The sequence below is a fragment of the Fringilla coelebs genome, assembly GCF_963513975.1.
Source record: "Fringilla coelebs genome assembly, chromosome: 4".
In the NCBI taxonomy this organism is placed as follows: Eukaryota; Metazoa; Chordata; class Aves; order Passeriformes; family Fringillidae; genus Fringilla; species Fringilla coelebs.
The window spans coordinates 32,107,473-32,134,114 of record NC_140032.1 but is presented as its reverse complement, the minus strand read 5'-3'; the positions used below and the strand labels follow the sequence as shown (position 1 = coordinate 32,134,114).

Here is a 26,642-nt window from a genome sequence, read left to right as displayed (position 1 = left end):
TGTGAAGCATTTGACTAGAAATTGTAGTCAGTTTTAGCCGTTTCTGTGGAAATGTTTTCATCAAGGTTATGTTGGTTGAGGTTCGCTAGTTTTGCCTGAAAAGGCAGGTGAAAATGTTTAAGCTGTTGCCTATTAATATGCTATTAGTTCACTGTTGCCAGTGCTAGGGAGATTTTAATAATTTACATAATTTACCAAACAGCTTCTATCACAGTGGAAGATAAGAAATTATGGAGTCTTATGATTACTCTGCACCATGGGCTTACACTGACAAATGAGATGGACTTTTGATACCAAAGTTTGAATCCAGCTTGTTTAGTAAAGAAGTTGCTCAAAATACCAGGCACATGACTTTATTCCCTCCTTTTTGTTATCTGGTAGGTGCAAATTGATGCAGCTTTTCCCCCATCTTGTTGCAACTGCTAAATAGTTCATGTGTTATCTCTGAACACTCGTGCTCTCTTAGACTTCCAGGGACATTTGCTGGGGTAAAACATCAGTAAAACTGGTGACACACAAATGCCAAAAGCAAAGTCAGAGTGGTAAAATACAGTGTTGCCATGGGATTTGCAATTATAGTAATATTGATTATTGCCTGTCAGTACGGTTTGGAATGCTTTGTCATTTTTAAGTTCATGTGGTCTCACTAATCCACTTGTTCTCTCTTAGCTCTTCTGATCCTATAATGTATGTCTGTGGTGGTGTTCTGTGTTGTATATATCTTTGGAAATCCAGAAATCTTACCACCTCTCCTTTTTAGCCATGACTTTGGAGTGGAGACTGTTCAGTTCCTATGTAAAGAAAGCTGGCATCAGTCTGCAAGATTTTAGACACAGCCAGATTATGATACTTCATATAACCAAAGCCACTGCTGAGAGACAGGTATTAGTCTGAGGTTTGTGTGTAGCTGGTAACCTGATTGTCTGAGCAAATCCACTTTAAGGCTTTGCTTTGCAAAGTGACCTGCAGTAACCTGTTAGGTGCAGATTGCTGTAACCTTGCCAGCCTGACTTTCTTTAGTAAGAAGTAGATGTGAAGCCTGTTACCCATCCAGTTTTTGAGAAAGGTCGAGGGTTACATTTTTCTATCTTGGTGTGCCTTGTCCTTTTGCAGTTTTTGCTATTTATTGTTTTGTTTCTCCTTTCAGTGTTTGACTACAGCTATAGAGATTACATCCTGTCCTGGTATGGGCAACTGAGCAGAGATGAGGGGCAGCTGTACCAGCTGCTCTCTGAAGACTTTTGGGAGATTGCCAAGCAGCTGCGACAGAGGCTGAGTCACATTGATGTAGTTAAAGTTGTCTGCAACGATGTAGTGAAAGCTTTACTCTCACACTTCTGTGACCTTAAAGGAGCCAATGCCAGGTAAAAAGATAACTGCAGTTCTTTGAAATTTTCTGCTTCTCTCTTCACTTACAGATATGCTAAATCAAGGTGATGAAGACTGTGTATAAAACTGATAAAATAGTTTAAGCTTATTACCAGTTTTAGAGATCAAGCAGGCTTCAGGATGTAAGGAAACACTTGGACTCCTTTTTCTAAGAGTTTGGATTCACTACTCTTTTCAGTTTAATCCATGAATCCTTTGTTCACCGTAGGAGGCAGGCTGTGTGAACGGTTCCTGCAAAGTACTGTGAACATGCAATTGAAAGAAGGGCCACTGTCAGTGTAGTCAACAGACAAGATAGTTATTTGCACCTTTCCCAGAATAGCACCAGGAGTAATTCCATTCAGTTTTCCATTTCTTCTAGCCCTGGGAGGCAAAGCCTTGTGATTTCTGTAGGTAACCTGTCTTGCAGTAACAGATTTTGCTAGTGGAAAAATTGTTGGCTGTATATTCTTTCTCTGCTTAAGTTATCTTGCTAATTTCATAAATTTCTTCTTTGGCAAGGATCTCTTTGTCCACTTGAAAAAGCCCTGAACACTAGAGTTCCACCCAAATTGTAATTGCAAATAGGAAATCTTAGCCTATGCAGCTCCCACATCTGAACGCTCAATTTAATTGTGCATGGAATTTGGTCTGGTATCTGCACTTACCTGCATTTTGGTCATTCAGATTTAGACTGTACATTTTATTCTGTGAAGTTGTTTTACCTACAGTTAGATCCATGTATTTTTTGACACCCCATCAGACATAAAAGAAAAATTGTGTTCCGTCACTGATCAATCTGTTACCATTGGCACTTCTTTCTCTTCTCTTCTCTATTAGAAGACACGGTTAATGTATTTGTGGTAGATCCTAGCTAATTTTTATGTAAGCTAATGCATAGAAAAAGAAACTACACTAGAAGGTGGTTACAGTCAAGAAAATAAGAGATTAAGGTGTATGTACTTTGCAGTAGATCTTGTAGTGGGTTCTAGATACTACTTTCTTTTAGCTCTGCAATGAGGTAGAAATCTCTTAGATAAAATTCGTAAGTGTGCTCCTTGATTTTTAAGTATCATGCTTGCATTTGTCCTTGATCAGAATAAAGTGCTTGCTTTTGGGAAGAATTTGATTTGAACAGGTAAAGAATGAGGAAGTTGATTTTCTTGTTTGTTTTTTGCTTTTTTAAAATCTGAATGTTTTTCTGTTTGAAGCTGGGGATGTAGGACCTAGAATTCCAGAATTATTTACTGTTATTAATGCTGATTGTTGGTGAGGCTTCTTATCTGCTGAGAATTGTGACCACTTCATCTGGTCTTTGTTGGATTGATATTTCCACTATATAGAACTAAAATAAATTCTTTTGGTTATTTTATGGTTAACTTTTTCACATGGAAGTAGTAAAAGCACCTTAACTCTGGATAGGACTGCATTAGTATGGGAATGAAAAAAATGTCCTATCAAGATTTAGTGTAATAGCAGGTTAGGAAAACTTGTTCAGAAAGTCCAGGGAGCTGTATGGATATTGCACAGGGCTCACCATTTCTTAGCAGATGGAGAGGCAGCTTAAATGCTATGTACAGGCAAAGTCAGCAGAAAGGTGACATTGTGCTCATACACTACAGATGGAATTTGTGCTGCTGAGTGATGTGAGCATGCATATAATAAACCTAAAACCACAGCAAATACTCAGATAGTGTTTTCTATTTAAGAGAATTTGTAGTTTTAACAAGAATTTGAGTTTTGTACAAATTGCCTACTGCTTTGGAGTTTACCGTGCTAGAACCTGCTGATATTTTAAGCTATAGACTGAGAACTAAAAAGTATGTTACTTCTAGCCTGGAAGCCTTTAATTATTTTCTGTATTGTTGTCCTGGTTTTCAAATGGAATAGAGTTAATTTTCTTCCTAGTAGCTGATATGGTGCTGTATTATAGATTTAGGTTGAGATGATGTTGCTAACACTGTTGTTCTAGTTGTTCCTAAGCAGTGTTATGCTATGTCAAGGACTTTGGCTTCTCATGCTGCTCTGCCAGAGAGGAAGCTGGAGGGGTGGGCAACACAAGAAGCTGGGCAGTGACATAGCCACGACAGCAGACCCCAGCTGGCCAAAGGGATATTCCATGCCATACAGTGTTATGTTCAGTATATAAATTAGGTGGAAAGCTGGGAGATACTGCTCAGGAACTGGCTGGGCATCAGCCAGCAGGTGTTGAGCATTTGCGTTGTGCATCATTTGTTTTATATATTCTAATTCTATTATTATTATTATAATTATAATTATTATTAATTTCACTGCCTTTTCTGTTCTTAAACTCTTTGTCTCAAGTCGTAGAATGGTTTGGATTGGAAGAGACCTTAAGCATCACCTAGTTCTAAACCCTTGCTGTGGGAAGGGACACCTTTCATTAGACCAGATTGCTCAGTGCCCCATCCAACCTGGCCTTGAATGGTTCCAGGGATGGGACATCCATGACTTGTCTGGGAAACCTGTTCCAGTGCCTCACCACCCTCACTGAGAAGAATTTCTTCCTAATATCTGATCTAAGCCTCCTCTCAGTTTGGAGCCGTTGCCCCTTGTCCTGTCACTACAGGCTCTTGTAAATGGTCACTCTTCACCTTTCTTTTCGGCTCCCTTCAGGTACCTGAAGGCTGCAATTAGGTCACCCCAAAGTCAGGAATTTTACCTTTTTTTCTCTCATCTCACTGTGGGAGGGTGAGGGAGTAAGTGAAAATCTGTGTGATGTTCAGCTGTCTATTGGGTTGAATCACAGTTGAATTGGCACAGTTCAAACACAAAAAATTTGTCTTCCTAAGGTAGGGAATGCAGATCTTCTTAATCTGCTTTGCTTTCTGTTAATGTTTTGAAGACAGTAATAAATGTAAATTGGCATTCACATTTCCTTCTGTATCTCATAATTAATCCAGTTAGTTTTGGATGATAAATATAGTGGAACAGAGGCTGTAATTAGAGAGAGGTGTCTTTCCTGTTGTGATACCTCTTGGAGTGCTCCATCATTTCTTGCCACTGAGTTTATACTGCAGCATGATGGCAAAGGGCATTTTGTCCATTGTGTGGCAGCTTATGAAGTTTTAAATACCTCTAATACTGTCTGTGGAGGGGGTGCCACCTGAGCCAGTTTGTCTGGGTTTTCCTTTATAACAGATAATCCATGAGCACAGCAGAAAGGAGTCATCCATGCCCAGGAGGACAGATGTCTTGTTTTTTCAGAGTGAAGTTCATGTGTTTCGTGACTAGGTGCACATTGGACACACAAATTTCTTTTCTTCTTTCACTGATTAACTTCAATCTATGATTAACCAGGATTTCTGAGGGGATGAAAATAGGCTGAGGCCCTTCAGAATGAGGAAGGGTGCTACAGTATTTTTTTTTTTTTGCTCCTGCTGTCTGTCTGGCTTATCTTAACCATCTCAAAAATCCACTTAGTAATAAACAGCTCAAGGTAAATAGCCAGCAGAGGCCAGAAATGAAGAGAAGTGCTGGGAGACCTTGTCTCCCTTCGAAGCATGGGTCAGGGCCAGGTTAGATGGGACTTGGAGCAACCTGGTCTAGTGGAAGGTGTCCATGTCCATGGCATGGGGTTGGAGCCAGATGATCTTTAAGCCCAATCCCAAGCCATTGTATGATTCTTTGATAAGAGGAGAGGCCACTTCCATGGTGGCTGTTGGAGACAGGGCATTGGGAGAAAGGAGCCTTGTAGTGTTAGGTCTGTTTCCCATTTCTTTATTCTATCCCCTGGCTTTCCATAACAGCAGCTGTCTTTCCTGTGCATGCCACACACATCTACGGCGTGAAATAAGGGCAGAACTGTCTGGAGTGACATAGAGCAATGCAAGCTGTGGGCAAGACAGTTCCCAAATTTTTCATCTTGTATGTGTCACTAGGGTGTACTTTGAGGTTCAGTTGGGATTTCAAAGGAAACTGTCACTTTTCAGTGAGAGAATTTGTGGCATTTTGAATAATTTATATAGGAAACCATTTAATTTCTAGTATTGGCTTGGTGTATAGAAATGGAATATGATAGTTCCTGTGTCCAGCATTAGCTAGTTTATAAATTTGAGATCTGGAGAAAAAGTCAGACCTGGATTTATTTTTAGAAGCCACTGCTCTTTTCCCATCAGGAGCATGTTTATAACAGGATTAGCCGAGTGCATCCTGCAAGGGTAAAGAGGTTAGTATTCAGCCATTCATGTTTCATAGCACCTTTTGTTCCTTCATTCCTTCATATCTTGTTAGCAAGTATTTGCTTGCTTACTTTAACTACAATATAAGCAAGCTGAATACTGGCAATACCATTTTATGTAATCAAAGATGGACTGTGAGCTGAGTAAGGTGGTGTATAATGGTGGAAATGGTCATGTTGGTGTGGGTGCAGTGTTGTCTATGGTGGCAGCGTGCTTTTCAGGGGCTGAAATGATCTGATCCCAGGAATTTAGCCTCCCTCTGGTAGCATGATATGTTTGTTGAAAGCTAGAAGCAGCTATTCTTCTGGATGAAATGCTTAGTCAGTACTGAAAGGACTTAAGCAAGATGCAGACAAATATTGTGTCTTTCTATGAAGCTGTCCACATGAAAGGAACAGGGAGTTCCCTTGCCCTTTCTTTGGGCTAAGAATAACTGCTCTAAATATTTACAGAACTATAAACATTTGATAAATAAACCCCTATTTTTTTCTGGGTGCAGCATGGGTAAAATAACATTTGCCTGCATTATATAAGTAGGTATCATGGTTTAACCTCATCCAGCAGTAGTCCCACACAAACCACTCACTCACTGCCCCACCAGCATGCTCAGATCTGGAAAAGTAAGTGCAGGAACTTGTGGGTAAAAAGTGAGAAAACTTGTGGGTTGAGATAAAGACAGTTTAATGGGTAAAGCAAAAGCTGCATACAGAGCAAAGCAAGTAGTTAATTCACTACTTTCCATGGGCAGGCGAGTGTTCAGCCATCCCCAGGAGAGCAGGGCCCCATCACATGTAATAGTGACTTGGGAGGCCAAAGCCATCTCTCCAAACATCCCCCTCTTCCTCCTCCTTCCTCCATCTTTACACACTGAGCATGATGCCACATGGCCTGGAATATCCCTTTGGTCAGCTGGAGTCACCTGTCCTGGCTGTCTCTTTCCAACTCCTTGTGCACCCCCAGCAGTGGGGTGATTCAAGCAGCAGGAAAAGGCCTTGATGCTGTCCAAGTGCTGCTCAGCAATAACAAAACCATCTCTATATTATCAACCTGTGTTCAGCACAAATCAAAAATATTGCCCCATACCAGCCATTGGGAAGAAAATAACCCCAGAGAATACCAGCAGAGTAAGCATGTGGGATTGGAAGGCAGTTAATCCTTGTCTTGAAGCCCCTGACAAGCAGTGATTTTTAACCAAACCCCAGCAAGAAGAGGTCAAATGACACTGGTTTTATTTTTAATATTAGTAGTATTTTAATTGTTTTCCCTGTATCTTTTGATATTGAGTGTTCTCTGTCTTTAACCTGCAGCTGGGTCACCTTTGACCCCAGAGACAGAGGAAGAATTGGTTTCTGCAAACATGAGTATGTGGTATTGTGGGCTGCTTCTGACCAGTTGTCTACTACACAGCATCTGTTGGTATATGCTGAAGTGTTTTTATGTGTTTGTGTGCCCAGACTTGCAGCACAAGTTATGAATTAGCAAAATGAGTGCTTGGGGTCTGCAGGCTGCTACCAGTGCTGATTCAGAACCTATAGTTAAGAGCTCAATGCTCTTGGAAAGTGTTGTGGGGAAATCACTGCTTAAGTGATCAGTATGGTAAGCTGTTTGGGGATTAAAGTTTGCATCATATGTGTTTTGATAATATTCCTTTTGTTTTCTGTTATTACAGACAGGGTAAGGAGAGAAAATAACTCTTAATTTTCTTTGCCCAGGTGAATACCTTGGCATGTATAGGATATATAACTTCAATTTTTTTGTGATTGCAATGTTATTGTGATAAAATAGTAAAAAAAAAAAAGGCGATGCCACCACAAACTGATTAAGAGCAGACTGATACAAAGGGAGTTTTAACACTTGAGATTTAACTTGGTTAATTCTATAGATTCAAGTTATCTGGCAACTGAATACCTCCCACAGGTCTTGTTTTTCTTTTATAATTCCATTTGCCAGAAACCAGAAATGCCAAGAGCTGGTTACCACAGTCAGCCTCTGGAAAGGTGTGTCAAGGGGATTAGTATGAAGCTGTAGAGATTTGTTACAATGGGAAGACCTGAGTATGAAAGTGCTGAGAACAAATTGGTCATGGAAAACCAAGGCCTGAGCATGTTATTAAATTCAGCCCATAGCTAGCACCAGGTCTGAAGCTCACCATTTGTTCTCATGCTTCAGTGTGTGGGAAGTTGGGTTTCCTGTTAATGATTGAGTATAACCTTGATACCATAATAAGCATTAGGACATCCTAGTGCTGATGTGGTCATACCACAATTTGTAAGCCATTCATAAGTTCTTTGCCTCTATTGCTAATATGGCTTTTTCCTGAAAGAGGTAACTGTGGCATGTATAAATGAGAGGTTTTATGCACCATAAACATTAGTTGAAATGATTTATAAAACTTGCTGGTTTATCTTGATGAAATAGCAGCTGTGGAAATTTTGCATTTGGCTTTGTCTGTTGTTTCTAGTTTTTGTTGTGCTTTCTGAGATTTATGTGATTTTCTTTTCGTTGCTTTGTTTTTTTTTAAGTAGATACTTTTTTTTCTAGTATACTTGTTATACTAGCTTGTAAAGGTCTAAAGTTTTGTTTCTTTTATGTCTTAGAAAACTCATACAGATCAAGCAGTTTTTACTTTGCTGCCTTGTCAAGAAGCTTACAGCTCTGAGGGTGATAGAGGTGAAGAGATGCAGCCTGCTCGGGGCTCTGGTGGCTCTCAGAGTTGGTTTAATGAAAATGCATGGTGAATGTTGAAAATACTGGTGACACTTATTTAGAGTTGCATGTGCACTTCTGCTCACACTTGTACTGATTGAGACTTAAATACAGCTCTGCAAGGCTGTCTCTTGAAAGACTAAATAAAGAAATATCAAGGCTAAAGGAAACACTTTGTTATCCATCTGTCCCTTAAGTAATTTCCTGTAGAGGAATTGTTATTTTTTTACGTGGTTTTGTTGTTGTTTCTCTTTTTTTTGTGGATTTTTTTTCTTTTTTTTTTTGTTTGGTTTTTTTGTTGTTGTTGTTGTTGTTTGGGTTTTTGTTGTTGTTGTTAGTTGTTTTTTTTTGTTTGTTTTTTGTTAGGTTGGCTGTTTTTTGGGGTGCATGCGTTTTTTTTTAGGGGGGAGGGAGTATGTGTGTGTAAATTTGCTTCCTGCCTTAATTTCAAAGCAAACTGACTTACATTTCTCAAAGATGCTTTGTGTCAGGTTCATGCATCCAACCACAAATGCCAGGTTTTAATACTCCTGAGTCTTTAGAGTACAGACAGTTACCAGATGATGGTCCTTGATAAAAATATGGATATCTAGAATAGATTCTTGGGGAAAAAAAATTTCCATGAGGTTGCTGTATTGGGAAACCTGGAATTCCAGGTGATAGTCTGGTCTTATGAAATGGCCATAGGTCCTGCATTCCTGAGAAATAAGATATTGTTGTTAAAAAGGTGTTGATATGGGCTCAGAGTTGCTTACTTATAGTATGGGAAGGAAATTATGATACTTCTATAACCCTGGTAGTGTTTTATGTGCTTCTCTTCAGGAATACTGCAGCAAATCCGGTCTTCTGCTTTCCTTTATAAAGTGCTGGATGAACTGTAGGCTCGCAGCAGTAAGGGGTAAAGTCTTAACACTGCTGACACTCAGTGGGGTATGCAGGCAGTAAATGCACCAAGCCACCTCTGAGCAGAGGATAGTTACAGTAGATGTCAGTTTGTTCCCAAAGAAAAGTACAGCATGGAACAGAAGTGGTACAAAGGAATTCACTTTGGCAGGTCCTATCTATTCATCTATATTTGTACTTTGCTGCTTAATCTCCCAGTGCTTTGAGGGGCAACTGAAGGAAATCCCTTTGCTTTCTAGCACTATATAAAAGCATTAGGTAATGTTAAAAATTCAGAGAAGGCTCTTTATAAAATTACAGAAAAGGAATTTGGACAAGGTTAAGGCTGGCTTTGTAGCTCATGGGGGAGAGAAGATGGGTATGATCTGTAAGAATGCTGTATAGAGCATATATTCTGTCTGATGTTTTAAAAAAGTCACCTGCATCTTGACAGATGACTATTGTCACTATTACTTCAGTCTTAATTGTTCAAGAAGACACAAATGAATTAAGTTGCCACTTGCCATTATTTGAATATTGTCTAAAGGAGATTAATTGAGCCTGGTTTACAGAGCTTGTATCATGCCTGTTTTGGAACTATTTTCTAGAATGCCACATTTATATTAGTTCACTGCACACAGTTGTGCTCAGAATTTATGGCTAATTGACTGGGCTTTTAAAGCTCTGTCTAAAAATATCTGCACACAGTTTTTGTTCAGTTTTCTGTGATTACTAAGGGACTGTTTGTTTGGAAAATCCAACCACACAGTGCTAGTAATACATGTTCAGAATTAGATAGGAAAAGAAATAATGTCTATGTTACTATTTGGGTTATTTAATAGTGCTTAATAGCTTTATTGACACTGGAGACATGTAGCAGCACTCTGCTTTGTGTACATGTATATGGATTGCACTTTAATTTCTGCTTTTCTTGTTGGTCTCTGCAAAATGAACAGTGCCACATTCTCACAGAATTGAAGATCTAGGTTTTATATCAAGCCTTAAGAATATCCCTGATAGGACATCTTAGCTCTTGCTCCAAGGTCGTAAACAGACATGAGCAGTAGCTCATGTACATGAGTAGCTGAGCAGTGATGTTAATACTTTTCTGGCTGCTCACTGCTCTCTTTTAAATGTGTATCAGTGAAGGGAAGGCCTGGGTTAAAGGGGCAGCTATTTACTGCCCAGACCTTTAGTTGACACACAGTATTTCCCTGCAAGCTCATCAATGGTAATATTGAGACAAATAGAACTGTAATGCTTCCTGTATACATGCAAAGGAGGATATAACCAGTATGTTTTGTCTTGTCTGATTTATCCCTGTCATATTGATTTATTCTGTAGCTGTTCAGCTTCCCCCCAAGCTTCCTCTCCTGTTTGCAGTATTCCTTTTATTTCTCTTGCCCAACAGTGATGAATACTGCAGGATTTGTTGACAGAACTGTTTGGCACTGACAGGGAAGGCTTGTTTAGAGTTGAATTTCCTGAAGACTTTGTTTCTCTATTGTCATAAATATCTTCCCTTTTGCTTTTTAGATCACATGTAGATACAGTTTGGCTAGGAAAACCTGTTCTAGAGAGTCATATCTTCTTAGGAAATGGAGACAACAACAAGAAAAAATGAAGATATTCTTGAGCAGCCTGTAAACTGGAGAGTAGGCAACTCTGCCCCCCCGCCCTTGCATTTCTGTAGGCAGGAACACATTAGACAAATTAGAAGGGTAAGAACCAAATATTTGCCTAAGTACTTGTTTATTCTGTTCCATTTTCCATTTGTGTTCTCCCGACTGTGTGGCAGAAAAATCCTGGCATAGGTCCAGCTCAGCAAAGCTGTATGTGTTGGCTCTTGACTGGGAATAAATTTTTGCAGTAGGGAGATTGTTCTCTTGCATGGGTGATACTATAGGTACAGTTAATGCTCCAGTGTGTTTGCAGTCCTTAACAGGGGACTTGTAAATCGATATTGAAGACAAAGAAGGCTAATCTCAGTTCATGAGATGAAATTTTCTGTGCATTATGGCTCTGTTTTATGCTTTTCACATGCTATGAAAGTATATCTTGATCTAATCACTATGCAAGATGTCCTAGAAATAAGGTGTCCAAAATAGATGGGGTTTGTTCACAGGCCAAAAAGCAGTCACCATTTGCATTTAGTTCTAACTCTGTATCATGGCTGTTAATACACAGGACTCATTTCTAGTGATAGTTCTTGTACTTGGCTCTGGTGAGGCTGTATCTTGAATCCTGGGTTTAGTTTTGGGTCCTTCACTGCAAGAGAGGCATGGAAGTGCTGGAGCATGTCCAGAGGAGGGCAACAAAACTGGAGAAGGGTCTAGAGAGCCAGCCTTGTGAGGAGTGGCCAAGGGAGCTGGGGGTGTTTAGTCTGGAGAAGAGGAGGCTCTTATTGCTCTCTACACAGAGAGCTGCCTGAAAGTAGGTTGTAGCCAAGTGGGGGTCAGTGTCCTTTCCCAGGTGACAAGCAACAGGACAAGAGGAAATGGCCTCAAGCTGTGCCAGGGGAGGTTTACATTATTAGGAAAAATTTCTTCACTGAAAAGATGGTCAAGCATTGAAATAGGCTGTTCAGAGAAGTGATAAAATTACTGTCCTGGGAAGTGTTAAAAATCCATGTAGATGTGACACTATTAATGATGGACTGGATGATCTAGAAGGGCTTTTTCAACCTTAACTATTCTATGTTCCCTGAGAGTCATTCTGTTTGCCAGCATTTTGCATACGCTTCTGGCTGTGTTTCTAAGTAGCTGAGTTGGGGTGCCCCAACCTGTCTGGAAGACTTTACTTCCACAATAAGAGGTGGCTGTAGGTAAATGACCCAGACTTTCTGTCAGTAATCTGCCCAGGACTTGTCTGGGTTTGGATAAGTAATGAGTGCCTTTAAGGAAGAACATGACAGAGGATGTTTGATGTGGGGTAGAGGAGGCTTCAGGTTATGTCTGAAGTATGAAAGAAGAGTAGAAATGCACTGAGGAAAATGCTTTCAGCTGCCAGAGAGAAAAGATTCTACCAGAGCAAGATAAACAGCTTTGAGATCAGTCAGCTGCACCACCTGGACTGGTTGATAATTAAGATTACACGTCATCTTCATAAACCACAACTCCTCAGAAAAGAGTATTTATATCCAAGATGTTCCAAGGGACTTGTTTTGAAATTTGATATACCTATAGCAATTGAAACACCTTTCATGATCCATGTTTGCAAACAAACCATTTGATTTGTGATTGAGTTAAAGGCGTTAGTCAAATCAAATCCAAATGTCATCTTTTCATTTGTTTTTCTGAAAACTAATTGTAAAACTAATTTTAGTCTCCTTAACACAAATTTTTGTATTACTAGAACAAAATCAGAGTTATTGTTACTATTCCAACATATTTTCATCCTCCTGAGCTAACTATATAATTAGTTATTATATAATCCTGCCCGTCACTATTGGTTGTATAGTGGTGTCTGACTGAAAACATTTGGTTTGACTGTATACAGTTCTTGGTCACTTTTTCTACAAACAGAGGCAATGGGCTTAGAGAGCTCTGTGAGTAGCAGTCAGTTGGCTAGGACAGCAACCTAACCTAGCCAGGTTGGTAGCCTCCAGCTCTGGAAGAAAGCAGATGTTATGGAAAATAGGAGCGGGTACTGGTATGAGACAGGACAGATACAAGCCTTTGTAGCACCTTGGAGCCTTTTACTCATAACCAGTCTTGGGTGCCTTTGTAAATTACTGTGGTGCCTCTCAGGTGACGCTGTGTCTGTCTGTCTGGAACCAATGGCTTGGTCATCTTGTTGTTAAAATGGATTGGAGCACATCAGGCATGTGGCCATAAAAGAACTGCTAGGATACCTTGTCTCTGCTTCTACAGCTGTTTTTGTATAAAGGAAAGGTACAGCTGTGACCTGCACTAAGGAGTTCAGTCAAACATGTTCTGAAAAGTCCAGAAAACCACTGGCACCTGCAAGGAGATAAACTAGATAATATTGGGCACAGAATCAAGGTGAGGGAGATTTGCTCCCTGTTTCTGTCAGAGCTGTCATCCAAAAACTTGTTTGTGAGGAGTCTGCAAACAACACAGTGTGCATCATGGGCTTACTCACCCAGCAGCATGTTGCTGTGCATGTTCAGCACAGCCCCCACCCAGTGTTCATGCTGCAGCATTTTATCAATTAGTGACTGATGGTCATTTTATCAATTAGCGACTGATGACTTCTGATGCAAGTGTATGTAAGTTCTCTCATCTTTGTTTTTCTCTCTCTAGGCAAGAAGATCCACCAAGACCTTTTTTGCTGCACTCATGCTTGAGGAGCTCTGATGAAGAAGTAAGATTTCTGCAAAAATGTTCTCAAGTTCTGGTGTATTGTCTCCTACCCTCAAAGGATGTCCAGTCTGTCAGCTTGCGCATAGTCCTTGCAGAAATACTTGCAACAAAAGGTAGATCAAGGATAAGAGATGATTAACCATTTGTGCATGTACAATAGTAGCAATTACAAAGTTTATCCTGTGTAAGTCTTGATTTTTTATCATGTATAAGTCTTGCTTTTGCATTCTGAAATTTAATTTCTGTGATAGCCAGTAAGACACTGTATTCACAAAATCAAGCATATACTTAACTCTCATGATCTGATGCCAGGCTGATTATCACATTTCAGGATGAAACACAATTTGTCCTTTCTCCTTCTGTTTTTTCATAGAAGAATACTTTTGCAGCTTTCCTTGGCACTATTTATAGTGATTATATGAATATTTCTTGCCTTTTATATTACATTCAGATGAATAAGCACATCCTTAAATCTGTGGATCCTATAACTGAATCATTATATTTTATTTAATTCATTATTTTAGTCTTTGATTTATGCAGTGTGTTTTTTTTAAATTGAGGGATTTGTATTTTGCGTTTATCATCTACACTTTATAAACACAGTTGCATTTTTTATGTCACTGTCAAATTCAGAAATTATGAAGTCCCAAGTATATTATGCAATTCAGATTACTTTCATTTATACTGGCTATAATGTCATAGCCTTCAGAACACACAGCATAAAGAATGAAAACACTTGGAATTTTCCAAATAGAGCTCAGCTTTGTCAATGTACATCAATTTCTGTAATAGAATAACCAGTTTTATCAAGAAAGTATATGCAATCTCAAATGTACTTTGTGGTCCAGAAGACTGGTTTTGGATTTTTTTGATGTCTATAAACTTGGATATTTATTTCTGCCTTTTATCTCCAGTTTTCATTTGCAAGACAGCAGTTATTCTTCAACATAAGGATTTTGTTTTAAAATATTTTTTCTCTCCAGTCCTGAAACCAGTGGTGGAACTGCTGAGTGATCCAGATTACATTAACCGAATGCTACTCAGCCAGCTGGAGTACAGAGAACAGATGAATGAGCATCAGAAGAAAGACTACACATATGCTCCTTCTTATGAGGAGTTCATCAAGCTCATTAACAGCAGCTCTGATGTTGAGTTCCTGAAACAACTGAGGTATTTAACGTTTCACTGTAGCTCATTCAAAACTAAACATGCTTCTTTTCCAGCCCATTACTAAGATTTGAATGAATTGTGATTTTTTCTTTTTAAATTTAATTTTAGACTTCTTTTTGTTTGGTGAAGCAGGGATAGTAAGGATGATAAGCTACAGCATTTGTTAGATCTCTAATGTAATCAGCATTTTAGCTCAGTGGCAGAAAATGCATAAAAATTCTGCTCAGTAGTATACTGGAGATGATTGTACTGTTGAAAGGGATAAATGCTTGAAATGTATGAAAGGCATACTGAACTCTTCTTTGCAACTTGCCTCTGTGGAGTTAGATGCAATATGTTGAATTTCCATTTGTGTGGATGGTTTTCTCCTCATTATCTTTATGAATTATGACTGGCCATGGTGGTCAGGTGACTGTGAACTATAGTGATCTTAGGGACACTGAGCATTCAGCTGTGGTGTGGAAAGAAGGGGTTTGAGTTCCAGCATGTTATACCACTGGATGAGAGGTTTTCCTGGACTGTTGCAGGGAGGTGTTTCCCAATTGCATTCTTCTTAACTGTGTTAATGAACTCTGCAGAGCTCGTTAAAAACAGAACAAACATCACTGAGCTCCTACATATCACCAGTTTGTTTGATGTTTGTTTGCCTATTTTCTAATGCAAATAGCACCTGCTCACTTTCATACTAATTCCACTCCCTGTCTCATCTCTTTCTCCTTGTATCTCTCCCCTCAATATGAGATATTGCCCGCATCTCAAGCCTGCTTGCCCAAGAACTGGTTGTTTATGCTTGCCTTATCTTTGCAGCTGTTTCTCCTCTGATTTCTGATTTATGTGAAAGGATAAGGAACAACTGACTGGGAAGTGGGGACGAGAGAAGGTTCTGCTGTTCTAGAACCTCCCTAGATGTCCTTGAGTTGGTTTTGTTGAGCAGAGCAAAGCTTTGGAGGACCCCTGAAACCATGTCTGGATTGTTTGTCCTAAGCTCTTACCACCAGCCAGAACTGGCAGTTTTTCCTCTTCCAACTCCCCTCTATTGCTGCTGCAGGCCAGCTTTTTCTCTTCTCAAATGGCTGCAGAAATATCTGAAATACACATGCACATTGATTATATGTGGTGCATTCTGTGCTATCTCTTGTGACCCTGTTAGGCTTGGCCTGATCAGGCCAAGAGCAGGGTTATTGGGATGGAGTGTGCGGGCTGTGCAAATAACGTCATCCTTTCTCTGTTCTTCTCTTTGATTCTGAAACCACTTGCATTTCTGGGATAGGAAAATACATTTAGGTGATGGTGAAATGATTCTGTTGCTTGGCTACTTATTGTTCATCTGCTGTAAAATTTGCTCTTTACTCTAGGACAGTGTGCCTTTCCTGAGAGCAGAAATTAGTCTATATTAGACTCTGCCTAAAACCTAATTGATGTATTTATTAGCATAATCACACTAATGGATCTGTTTGTTTCAAAAGAAAAAAAACCTCTAATGTTGTTGTTGTTGTTCAAGCACATTAATGCTCAGTGTGTTCTCTTTTTAGCTGATAGGTCACTTTAAATTGCGTTCTCTAATACCAGAGAGCAGATCTGCTTTATGAAATAATGTGGTTTTGGCTGCACCTAGGTTTTTTCTTTCTAGTCCATGAATTCTAACTGCCATCATCTTGAAATGTGTTCCTCTACACCCTATGAAATGTTGGTCAGTCTAACCTGATCAGTATTTTAATAGAAAATGTCTGAGAAAATAGATCTTCTTTTAAAAGAGAAATAGTCTTTGATTTTGGAGGCAGTGTTCTTCCTTCCTCTGGGATAGTGGTTAAAGAGCATTTCCTGTGGGAGGAGGCATTCCCATTCTCTTTGTCCTCCAGCACTGTGGGAGCACCCAGAAAGAGATGGGCCAACCTGCAGTCATCTCAAATTTGTGCGGTCTATTTGGCAAAGCTTTCATGATTAACCAGTGAAAGCTTGCCTTAACAAACCAAACAGTGGTCCCTGTATGGATTGAAAACCAAACAAAACCAGGTGGTACTTAGCTGTAATTCACAACAGTGAACCACAGGGCAAATCTATAGAGAAGGAGTTAAATAGGAAGAAACAAATAAGCTGTTGTGCACTTAATCCCTGAGAAACACAGTAAGAGTCTGTTGGAATGATGGGAGTGGGGCAAATGCTTCCCATTCTCTTACAACAATTAAATTACTGGCATGTTTTACTTAAACAGGGTTTTCCAGTTAGATGCTATTCTGGGTAATTATGCTCATCAAGAATTCCTATTCTTGGTTTTATTTGCAAATAATTTTTCAGTGTCTGTTCTAAGCCAGTGCATGGCACTCATGAGCTCTAAGCCTGCTCCTGTTACTTATAATGTTGCCACAGAACGTCTTGGTAAAGAACACATACAGACAGTAGCAATTTTCACTGTAGGCCAAGCTTTGAGGGAAATTTATCCTAAGGCACTACAGTTGCTGGCAACTCATTATTTTGTATTAAACATTCCTGTCATGCTTATCTTTGCAGATTGATTGTTATCTGTTTAATAAAATAAAGATAAAATACCTTGCTAAGTTCAAGAGGCTGTGGGACACTGATAACCATTTCCTCAGACTCCTGACTGACCGCAGCCAAGGAGGCAGGGACTCCTGGGTGCTCCTTGATGTATGCACGTGACAGTGCAGGAGGGAGGGCTGATAAGGCATCCTTCCAGGCTGATTTCATTGACAGAGTTGTGCTAGGCTTTCTTGTGGGCATAGCCAGGTATTCGCGGTGGGGAAGGCAGGGAAAACCTCTGGCTGGTTCAGTGGAAACCTGTGGGTGAAGGGGGTGTGTTGCTCTCACCCAGGATGTCAGAAAAGAGAGGAAGACTCTGTGGGTCTCCTTGTAAGCAAGTGTAAAGCTCTCTGCTGTGCAAATAGCTCTCCCTGAAAGGATAACAATAGCGCTAGGATTTTCTAAACCTTGTTTCTCTCCTAGCTTAGAAGCACTACTTTAAGAAGTATTGTATTGATTTTCTGCATTGCTTTTATGGATTTTTTTTTGATAGCCTTTGATTGATGCAGTAACTACTTAATATTAATTTTGGAGAACTTTAGGATTCATAGTTTGTCTGTAGTGGAGCTCTAACATTTAGTCACTTAATCTCTTGGAACATAACTACTGTTTTTGTGGAAATATCCCTTTAATTTTTGAAGGGAAATCAGGGGAGCTGGTATTTTCATAAAAAGGAATTTGCTGATTTCTGGGGAGCTATTTTGGGTTTGTTTGTTTTCCTATCATACCTTTACCATCTGAAATGTTGAATTTGCTGGGGAAAATGGGGTGAGAAAAACAAACCAACAAAGCTTTCACAGAAGGGACCATTGTATGGTTATACACTAATGTCCTTCAAACTCGCTCTTTCTAATGTTTCATTTCTTTGATGTTTGTCATGAAGGGAGGCAGACTTTTATTCCTGTATTTCCAAGTTTTCACAAACAGTGTTGTCCCTGTCTTTCAGGAAGAAATAGTTAAACAGTGAAATTTCACCTTCATTTCCCCTCAGACTGAAGTTAGCATGGATTAATTGGAATTCTGCTACAAATAAGGAAGAAAAGATGAGTTCTTTCACATCAGATGGGAAACATGTACCTACCTTCTCTGTCAGGAGAAAACTAAAGATAACTGCAGAGTTAAAAAATAGTTGAGAACAAATAATAGTAAGGAAATAAGCTGGTGGATAGGTTTTATTCTGCTCCCAGGTTCAGCATTGTATTTATTCTGATATTTATTGTTACAGCAGCACAAAGTCACAACACAGTTCATGGTAAGAAAGACCATTACTACTGTCCCTGTATCATCTTTTACCTAAGAAATGAGAGAAGTGCATGAATAGAACAGAGAAAAAGGAAGAAGTAATATGGATGTGAAGCCATGAAGGGTCCAGTTTATCAAGCACAGTCACTTCCTCAAAGTTAAATTAATACATCACATTCAAAATGTCCTTTGGTGTTTAATCACCAGCACCACAGAATATCTGTCAGCTGGAATATTTGGAGCAGAGTTACAGGGAGAAAAGGGTCATGGTCTGGCAGTGTAGCAAGGGGTGTTTCTGGGGTGCAGTGTTGTACAGCACTCCCATTGAGTACTTGCAGCAAGGGCCCAGTGCTTGGGAGGAACAGACTAAATAGCATCTTTGAGCATGTAACTCCCAGCATCTTCCATATCAAAGTAATACAAAGAACTGGGAAAAAAGAGATGCTGTGTTAACTATTGGTAATAAAAATACCTGAAACTGTGAAAGTGAACAAGTGGGAGGAAATCTGGAAGGAGAAGAATTGTAAGATAAGTGGGAACTACCTTCCATGTGCAGTTGGTTGTCTGTACTTTGTTTGATAAATTCATGATTTCTCAGTTGGCCTACAACACCTGAGTGAGGTCAATGAGTGTCATTGCAGTGCATTTACAGATCACAGATTCAATGCATCAAAAGTCTAACTGAGCTGCCCTGAATTTGGGAAGTCTTTGTCTGAGTGGGGAATTAACTGTGGGACTTCCTCTGCACCACACCACCACCCTTACTGTGGGGCTGTTCTTCCTCTGACGGACTGGGCAAGAACTCTGTTGGTGGGTGGAAACAATCTAAACACAGTAATGGCAAAAGGAAGTGGTGTTACAAAAATTACAGGTTTTCAAACAGATTTTCAGGTTTCAATGTGATAATTGAAGAATTTGCTGTAGGAAAAAAAATCTGGAAATGTAGTTGTGTGTGTATGCTGTGTGTATAAAACTGTGTATACAAAGAGCCAGAGACAATCAAAATCCTAAAAGAGTTATGAGAGAAATGAGGGGAATTGAGTGATGTTGGTGAAAAAAGTTTACGTTAAAGAAGGGAAATATGTTTTAAGGATCACATGTTCTTTCTTCAATGGAGAATAAGTCATCACTGAAACAGCAGCCTTTCCAGGAGGCTTCAGCTTTCGTCTAAGAGTTAACTTGATAGCTAGCAAATTCACTGGAATACTTGCTTTCTTACAAGTATTAATAGCTACCAAAGTAAGTGCATTGAAAGGAATTTGAGTCTTATGACCAGGACTATGACATTTATGAAGGACTTAACTGACAGTAATTTTCTTTGCTAAGTGCATAGTATTTGTTAGTTACAAAATCAGTTTTACTTAAAATTCAGTTTGCTAGCTGCATTAACTCTCTGCTATTGTTTAGTGTCATTTAGGTGATAAACATGTTATAGTTTTTCTGGGAGTGTAGTACTTTGTTTTATGTATTTTAGTGTAATTTGTTTCTTCTGCAAATTTATATATGCTCTATTTTGAGTGGATTAGCTGGAAGAACCTTACAGACAGCTCTTTTATTTTAAACTGAACCACCATCCTGGTTTCCTATGAAAACTTATATTTATTGTTTAGAGTGTGACTTTATATTGTGTTTTCTGAATATTACCTGTCTGTGCAATGTCATCAGTTGAGAGAAGAGTGCAGTGTTATTGTTAGTTGAATGTCTCCTTTTTGTTTCAAGATAATCTGTTTTCCCTGCTCCATGTGCACACTGCTCCTTAGGTTGCAGGTTTACTGTGAGATTAACCTGTTTCTAGATGAGGAGAAAGTAGAAGTATTTTGATTTTTATTAATTCTTAAGTGTGCTGTATGAAGAACACATTGTAAAAAATTAATACCATATTTTTTTCTTCTCCTCCCTCTCTTCACCCTTATTCCCTACTGTTTTTAAAATTAGGTATCAAATTGTAGTGGAAATAGTTCAGGCAACCACAATCAGCAATATTCCCCAAGTGAAGAGACAGAAAGGTAAGATGCCATTTTTAAGTCACATCTGTTGTTTTCATTTTGAAAAGCTGTTTGAACTCGTGCCATGCATATGCAGTCAGTGTGTGTGGGTTTTTTAGACAGATTTTAGGAATGCTATGCCTTTAGTATTTTGGTTCTGTTTCATTTATCTGAATCTTCCAGAAGCTCACATGGTACGATCATGCCCCCACCCTATCTTCATCTAAGCTGATGGATCATGAGAAAGGTCAAATCTATGATACATTTATTTTCAGAACTTGCTGCAACTGGGAATTCTGACATTACAAATTCATATGCTGAGAATCATATTTCCACATTCTTTTTCGTACAATCTGTTCTTCAAAATCTCAGTCTGTTCTCTTTTCGTAACACAGAAGAAGGAATGATGCAGCATAATTTGTCAAACAGTTATTTTGACTCTTCATTGTATTATGTTTTTGAGTTGCAATAAAAAGTCCTCTTAATTTTCTGCAGTGATTTGGCAATGGCTGCCTTTTAAAAAGCAATGCATATTACAGTTGTATTTATATTTATTACACATACTACTTTTATGGCTCTCAAAATATGTAAAAACTGAGGTATATCATCAGAACATGATCTTAATGGCAAAAGTACTGACTAAATCATTGCTTAGGGAAGTATACTTCAGTTGTATCAATGCATAATAAAAAGGCAACAGATAGTAAAATTAATTTCTTATAAATAAATCTAAAAGATTTTAGGTTCTCATGTAATCTGTATCTCTCTCTAGGTTAAAAAAAGTAGTTTTCTAGTTCCTTATATCAGAAAGGAAAACTTTAAAAAGTATATTTAAGTGTAATGAAAAATGCAGAAAGAGAAAATGAACATGCTGTGGGGTGAGGAAGTTTTTGGTAATCTGAAGAGTTTGAGGTCCATGCTCAAGTTTTGGAAAGCATAAGGTTGTCAACACCAATAATGCTTTTTGTTTACACTCTAAAATAGAGCTAAATGTGCATTCCAGTAGGCTGTCCTGCTTGTATCAAACCAAGATAAAAGGAAAAGTAGGCATTGTTTTTTATTCAAGTGTACATGATAGAAATAGATATTAATATTTTTCAGATAAAAGATAATTGAATGGAAAGGCTGTTTCATAAAGTAATAAAATGAGAACAGGGAATTTTAACTCTGAGAACATTATGAAAAATCAAATCTTGCTAAGCCTGTATTTCCATTTGTGCTTCCATTGGTCTTTTTGAGACAATAATTGATTTGGGGAATATTTTTATACAGTTTATGTTTCTATTATTAATTATTTATTAATTAATTCTTCTCTATCTCACTTGACTTTATCTGTTTAAATATCTACTGTTCTAAATCATGAATAGAAGATTTTTTGAAGCTGCAATTTCCTGGTGCTGCAGAACAGATACAAAAATATAGAGCTGGTGGTATGTGGTAAAGTCAATTCTGCATTTTTATGGGCTCTTTCTACCTGTACTAAAAAAAAAGCCTAATGAATTTCACTAGGTGGTGCATTGAAGTTTTTATTATGATATGGACTTTTGGTTTATTCCCATGGTAACTTTGTCTATAATTTAAGGGTTAATTACCACTGCTGACTCTTTCAGCTATTAGGACTATTGGGGCTAACACTTTTGTTTATTAAATGGTTAATGGTTAAATTATTAAATGGTTATGCACATTGTCTGAAAAAGGTGATTTTTTTTGCTTGACACATAGGAAACAGTGTGCCCAACAGAGGCATGCCAGTACAGTCTTTTTATAGTTCACACAAATTTAGGGCAGATTTTTAATTTCAGTTATTCCACTCAGATTTTAATCTACCAAAATTTTTCATGTATGTACATGTACATACATATTGTACATGTACATACATATTTTCATGTATGCTCTATGTATGTACAATAAACTCTAAAGAGGGCTATCAAAACTGTAGAGGGGTAAAATCTAGTTCTGAAGACTTTTTTGTGCCTAAAGGAGGTGGAGGCATTTTACCTAATGTGGTAATGCATCTAATATGTTCCTGAATTTTAAAAACAAAAGGTTAGAGGAAAAACTGTGATACCCTTCTTAAAACAAACAAAACCCAGCAAAAAACTCAGCACAGCTCACTGCTACCATAAAGATTGTTGAAATCTTGTAGAACAGACTGCCATGTTACTTAGCATCATGCTTTGATGTTTCCTTTTCTGGATGCTACGGCGTAATGCTACCCCTGGATTTAATGGTGAATAACTAAATGTAAGCTTTATGCAAAATCCAAGTGTGTCTGCACAATCTCATTCTGTCCTTTTCTTTTTAACCTTCTCCCCCAGCATGTGGTGCATACCTGCAGTGATGTGTGAGCGTGGCAGCTGGATGTATATGACAGTTCTTCTTGGCTGCTAAATGAGCTCCTGCCTTTGTGTCAAGGGCATCTCTTAACTTTGACCCCAGCCTGGCAAGAGATAGTCTTACTGATAGCTGATTCCTTCTTCCTGTGGCAAAGTTGGGTCCTGAAAATGTTACTGCATCTTTAGAGCCTGGGTGTTCAACTAGAGCAGCTGAACTCTGTCTGGCCAGCGTTGTCTTGAGCCTGACATCTGCTCTCAAAGTGTAAGAGTAGAGCAAGTGTAGATAGTAGGTACATGGATATGGAATCATAGAGTGGATTGGGTTGGAAGGGACCTTTAAAAATCCTCTAATCCCTGTGCAATGAGCAGGTGCATCTTCAACTAGACTGCCCAGAGTCCCATCCACCTCACCTTGAATGTTTCCAGGGATCTACCATCTCTCTGGGCAGCCTGTTCCAGTGTTTTGTCATCCTCATTGTAAAATCCTTTTATATAATCCAAATTGTCCCTCTTTTGGTGTAAAACCATTGCCCCTTTGTCCTATTGCAACAGGTCTGCTAAAAAGTCTGTCCCCATCTTTCTTACAGGCCTCTTTTAAGTACGGAAGGGCTGCAGCTGGGTGTCCCCAAAGCCTTCTCATCTCTGGGCTGAACAATCCCAGCTCTCTCAGCCTTTCCTCTTGGGAGATGTGCTCCATCTCTCTGATCATCTTCACGGCCCTCCTCTGGACCTGCTCCAGCAGGTCCATGTCTTTCCTGTGCTGTGGTCCCCAGAATTGGATGCAGTACTCAGCTGGGGTTCCACACGAGAGCGGCGTCAGCCTCCATCATGTGGAAATATGGGAGCTCCCTGAGGCAGTGTTTTCAATAAAAGAAGGAATAAACAAAAACCTGAGGAGCAGTTAGTGGAGCAGAGGTGGCCAAAAATCTGCAGTAGTGAATGCTTAGCCACTATTTATACTTTTAGCAAAAGAAGTGTTGTACAACCATATGGCTAGCAATAAGTATTTTGAGCAGGGTTGTGGGATTTTACTGTTGGTTAAGGAGACATAATTAAGTCTCTAAAAGTGACCAAAAGTATTTCTTTTTTCTAAAAAGATTAGGTGTCTACTATTAAATGATGAATAACCTGAGGACCAGATTTCAGACTGATGACTTCTCTTAGGGACTACAGTTACCTGACTTTTTTACCATTTTATTTGGTGATGCCAAAGTTTGCATTTAATGTTGGTGCCCAGTAAGGTGGGAGAGGAAGGCTTGTTGCTCAGTAAGGACAAGGTTCTTTACACTTTTTAATTAGTGCTGGTGCCACCTATTGGCAAAATATTTAGCTGTTAGGACACTCTAGTAAAATCAGGAAGTATTTTAAAGTACTTCTACACATGATTCTATTAAATCCTCTGTAGTTAACCAATGGCATGTTATAGGATTTCTTCCTTTTCAGATTTCTATCACTTGAATCTTCTGGTATGTGAGCATAAGAGAGCAAACAAAACCGTACAGAAGCATCTGATTCATGTTAAGCAGTAAGTTTTGCATTTGGCTCCCTGAGAGAGTCAAAGGTCTGAAAGGTTGAGACACAAAGTAATGTGAGAGGTTTGCAGCGTGATGCCAGTGTTGTGGTGGATGACAGAATTTCTGTGGCCAGGAGAATTGCTTGTGGCTCTTGCTGAAGTTGAATAAGAAACATAATACAGTGTTATTGTTGTTGTCTAGAGGGGTAGATAGTTTATTTTGGAGCAGTGCAGGCCACTGTAAATAGAAATTGCATTCTGACACTGCACTTCCCTCATTTACACTGGGAAATCACAGAATCTGGTGTGTACATGTATCTGTCTTACTTCACTTTTCCAACAGTGTCTTCCTGTGTATCTTCTTCCAAAATGGTCATGATCACTCAAGCAGTGACTGTAGGAGGCAGATTGGTTTTGGTGGTAGTTTTGTTGTTGTTTTTCTTTGTTTAATTTGTTTGGTTTTTCTTCCTGTTGGTACTTACAGATGGTACCTCTCTCTACAGTCACATGTGCTATGGGTAAAAGAGTCACATCCTTCTACACCTTTAACTATAAACAATGTTCCTCATCTTACCTTTTGATACAGCTTCATTCTAAATACTGAACCAGTTGTTTGTTGGTTTGTTTTTATTTATTTTACAAAATCTATCTTATCTGCTGAAGATTTTGAAGGACTCTAAATGCCTATCTAAAAATGTTTACTGCATTTTGATCTATTAAAGCAGTTTGTAAGAGGACAAATACCTGGATTAGGCATTACAGCATGAATGACAGATCATATGCAAGTGCCTAGAAGCAAGAATCTTAAATTTTTATAAAGAAAAGGTTTCAAAACCACAAATTGGGAAATAGCAACCAAAGTAAGTTGTTATAACAACTTGATATTTGCTGTAACATAAATAGGAAGCTGCTTAAATACACTGGTTCTAATTTTAGCAGGCTCATTTTTATTTCTTCTCATACTGATACTGTATTACAGGAGCCTACCAGAATTTTAGCAAAGTTCTCTTTTACTAGCTGCTTTTTAAAACAAACCCAGAAAACGCATAGACCTTGTCTTAGGGCGACACAGAGCAAGTCTCTCAACAGATTTTTTTTTTTTTTTCTTTAAGGATTTTTTTGTAAAGGGATTTGTTTGATTTGTCTTTTAATTTTCTATGCCCTCTGCATAGACTTTACAGCACGACTGGAAACCAGCCTTGGATGACTGGATGGGACTGTTTTTCAGACACTACAGTGTAATCGACCCCAGGGCATCCCTGTTGAGAAAACTGCTCGTTTTCAAGCAGGGATTGTGAGACAGATCAAATAAGCAGCCATTTCTGTGTGGAGAGATCTGCTGCCTTGCAGCAGCAGATTTCTCCTGCTGAGCCTTCCCACTGTGTGCCTAGATATTTGCTTCTCTAAGCAAAGCTGGCAAGTGGCACAGGAGCAGGCCTGGCTGTGGGCAGGCCTCTCAGGTGCTGTGGCTCTGAAAGAGGCTCGAATGTTCAGCTGTAAAAAGGGATTTAAAAAAAAAAAAAAAGCTGGGGCTGCGGGCTAGCTTAGTTATGTGGGTTGTGATGTGTGGGTTTTGTCAAGATGATAATTTAAAGTGAAGTAAAATGGGTACTTGTGTGTTGCAGCAGATTACAGATGCCATGTAACTTAATTATGTCAAAACTCTATTATGATTCCTCCCCCTGACCTGCATCCTCCACACAGGAATAAACATTCACACACAATTATTTTTGCAGTTTTCTGGCAAGGCTTAAAGAGCTGACATTGTGTGGCACGTCATACTCAAGCAGCAAGCGTGGAGGGAATCCATGTGCATGAGGGTAAAAGCTACAGAGCCTGGGGTACATTTATTTGGTTTTATTTGTGATTTTCAAATCAGCTTTGTAGAGGAAGTTTTTCTTTCTGTTCCTGAGAGCCTTTGTGTCTGGTAGTGATGGTAATGCATCTCTCAGTTGATCTCAGAGATGCTGTTCATGGAAGAGGGAGGGAAGAGGCTGACTGGTCAGATGGATGTGACCAAAGGGGATGCAAGGACCTGCAGACAGGCTCTCTGTGGTGGATGTTATTTTCCTGTATGGTACATACTGATTTCCAGGCTCAGCTTTACCTTACTGCCAATTGACTTGGTATTTTTCTCAGCTGTGGCTGTGAGTGGGAGGCTGTGTTGTGTGACACATTGCTAATGATCAGGGCCTAACTTGTCCATGGTTTCCCTGGAAGTCCCTTTTCCCAGACCTGTCTGTTGTAGTGGTTGGGATTTAACACATTTTTTTCTCAGTCTTTTGTCAGACCAGAGGAGAGCTGCCCAGGGTCCTTTCCTTGGACCTTGGGCAGTAGAAGAACAGTGTGTGCTATTCTTAAAGGTCATCCTGCTC

At 39.1% G+C, this 26,642-nt stretch overlaps 1 protein-coding gene across 2 annotated transcripts in view; it reads left to right on the top strand.

Moving 5' to 3' along the window:
* SNX25 (sorting nexin 25) overlaps window positions 1-26,642 on the top strand; it is an 81,644-nt gene that overhangs the window by 18,339 nt on the left and 36,663 nt on the right. For both annotated transcript variants that reach the window (XM_084203838.1, XM_084203839.1), the window contains exons 3-6: window positions 1,148-1,364; window positions 13,424-13,596; window positions 14,467-14,653; window positions 20,369-20,439. In XM_084203838.1, coding sequence (XP_084059964.1) covers window positions 1,148-1,364; window positions 13,424-13,596; window positions 14,467-14,653; window positions 20,369-20,439 — 648 coding nt within the window. The remainder of the gene's footprint in view (window positions 1-1,147; window positions 1,365-13,423; window positions 13,597-14,466; window positions 14,654-20,368; window positions 20,440-26,642) is intronic.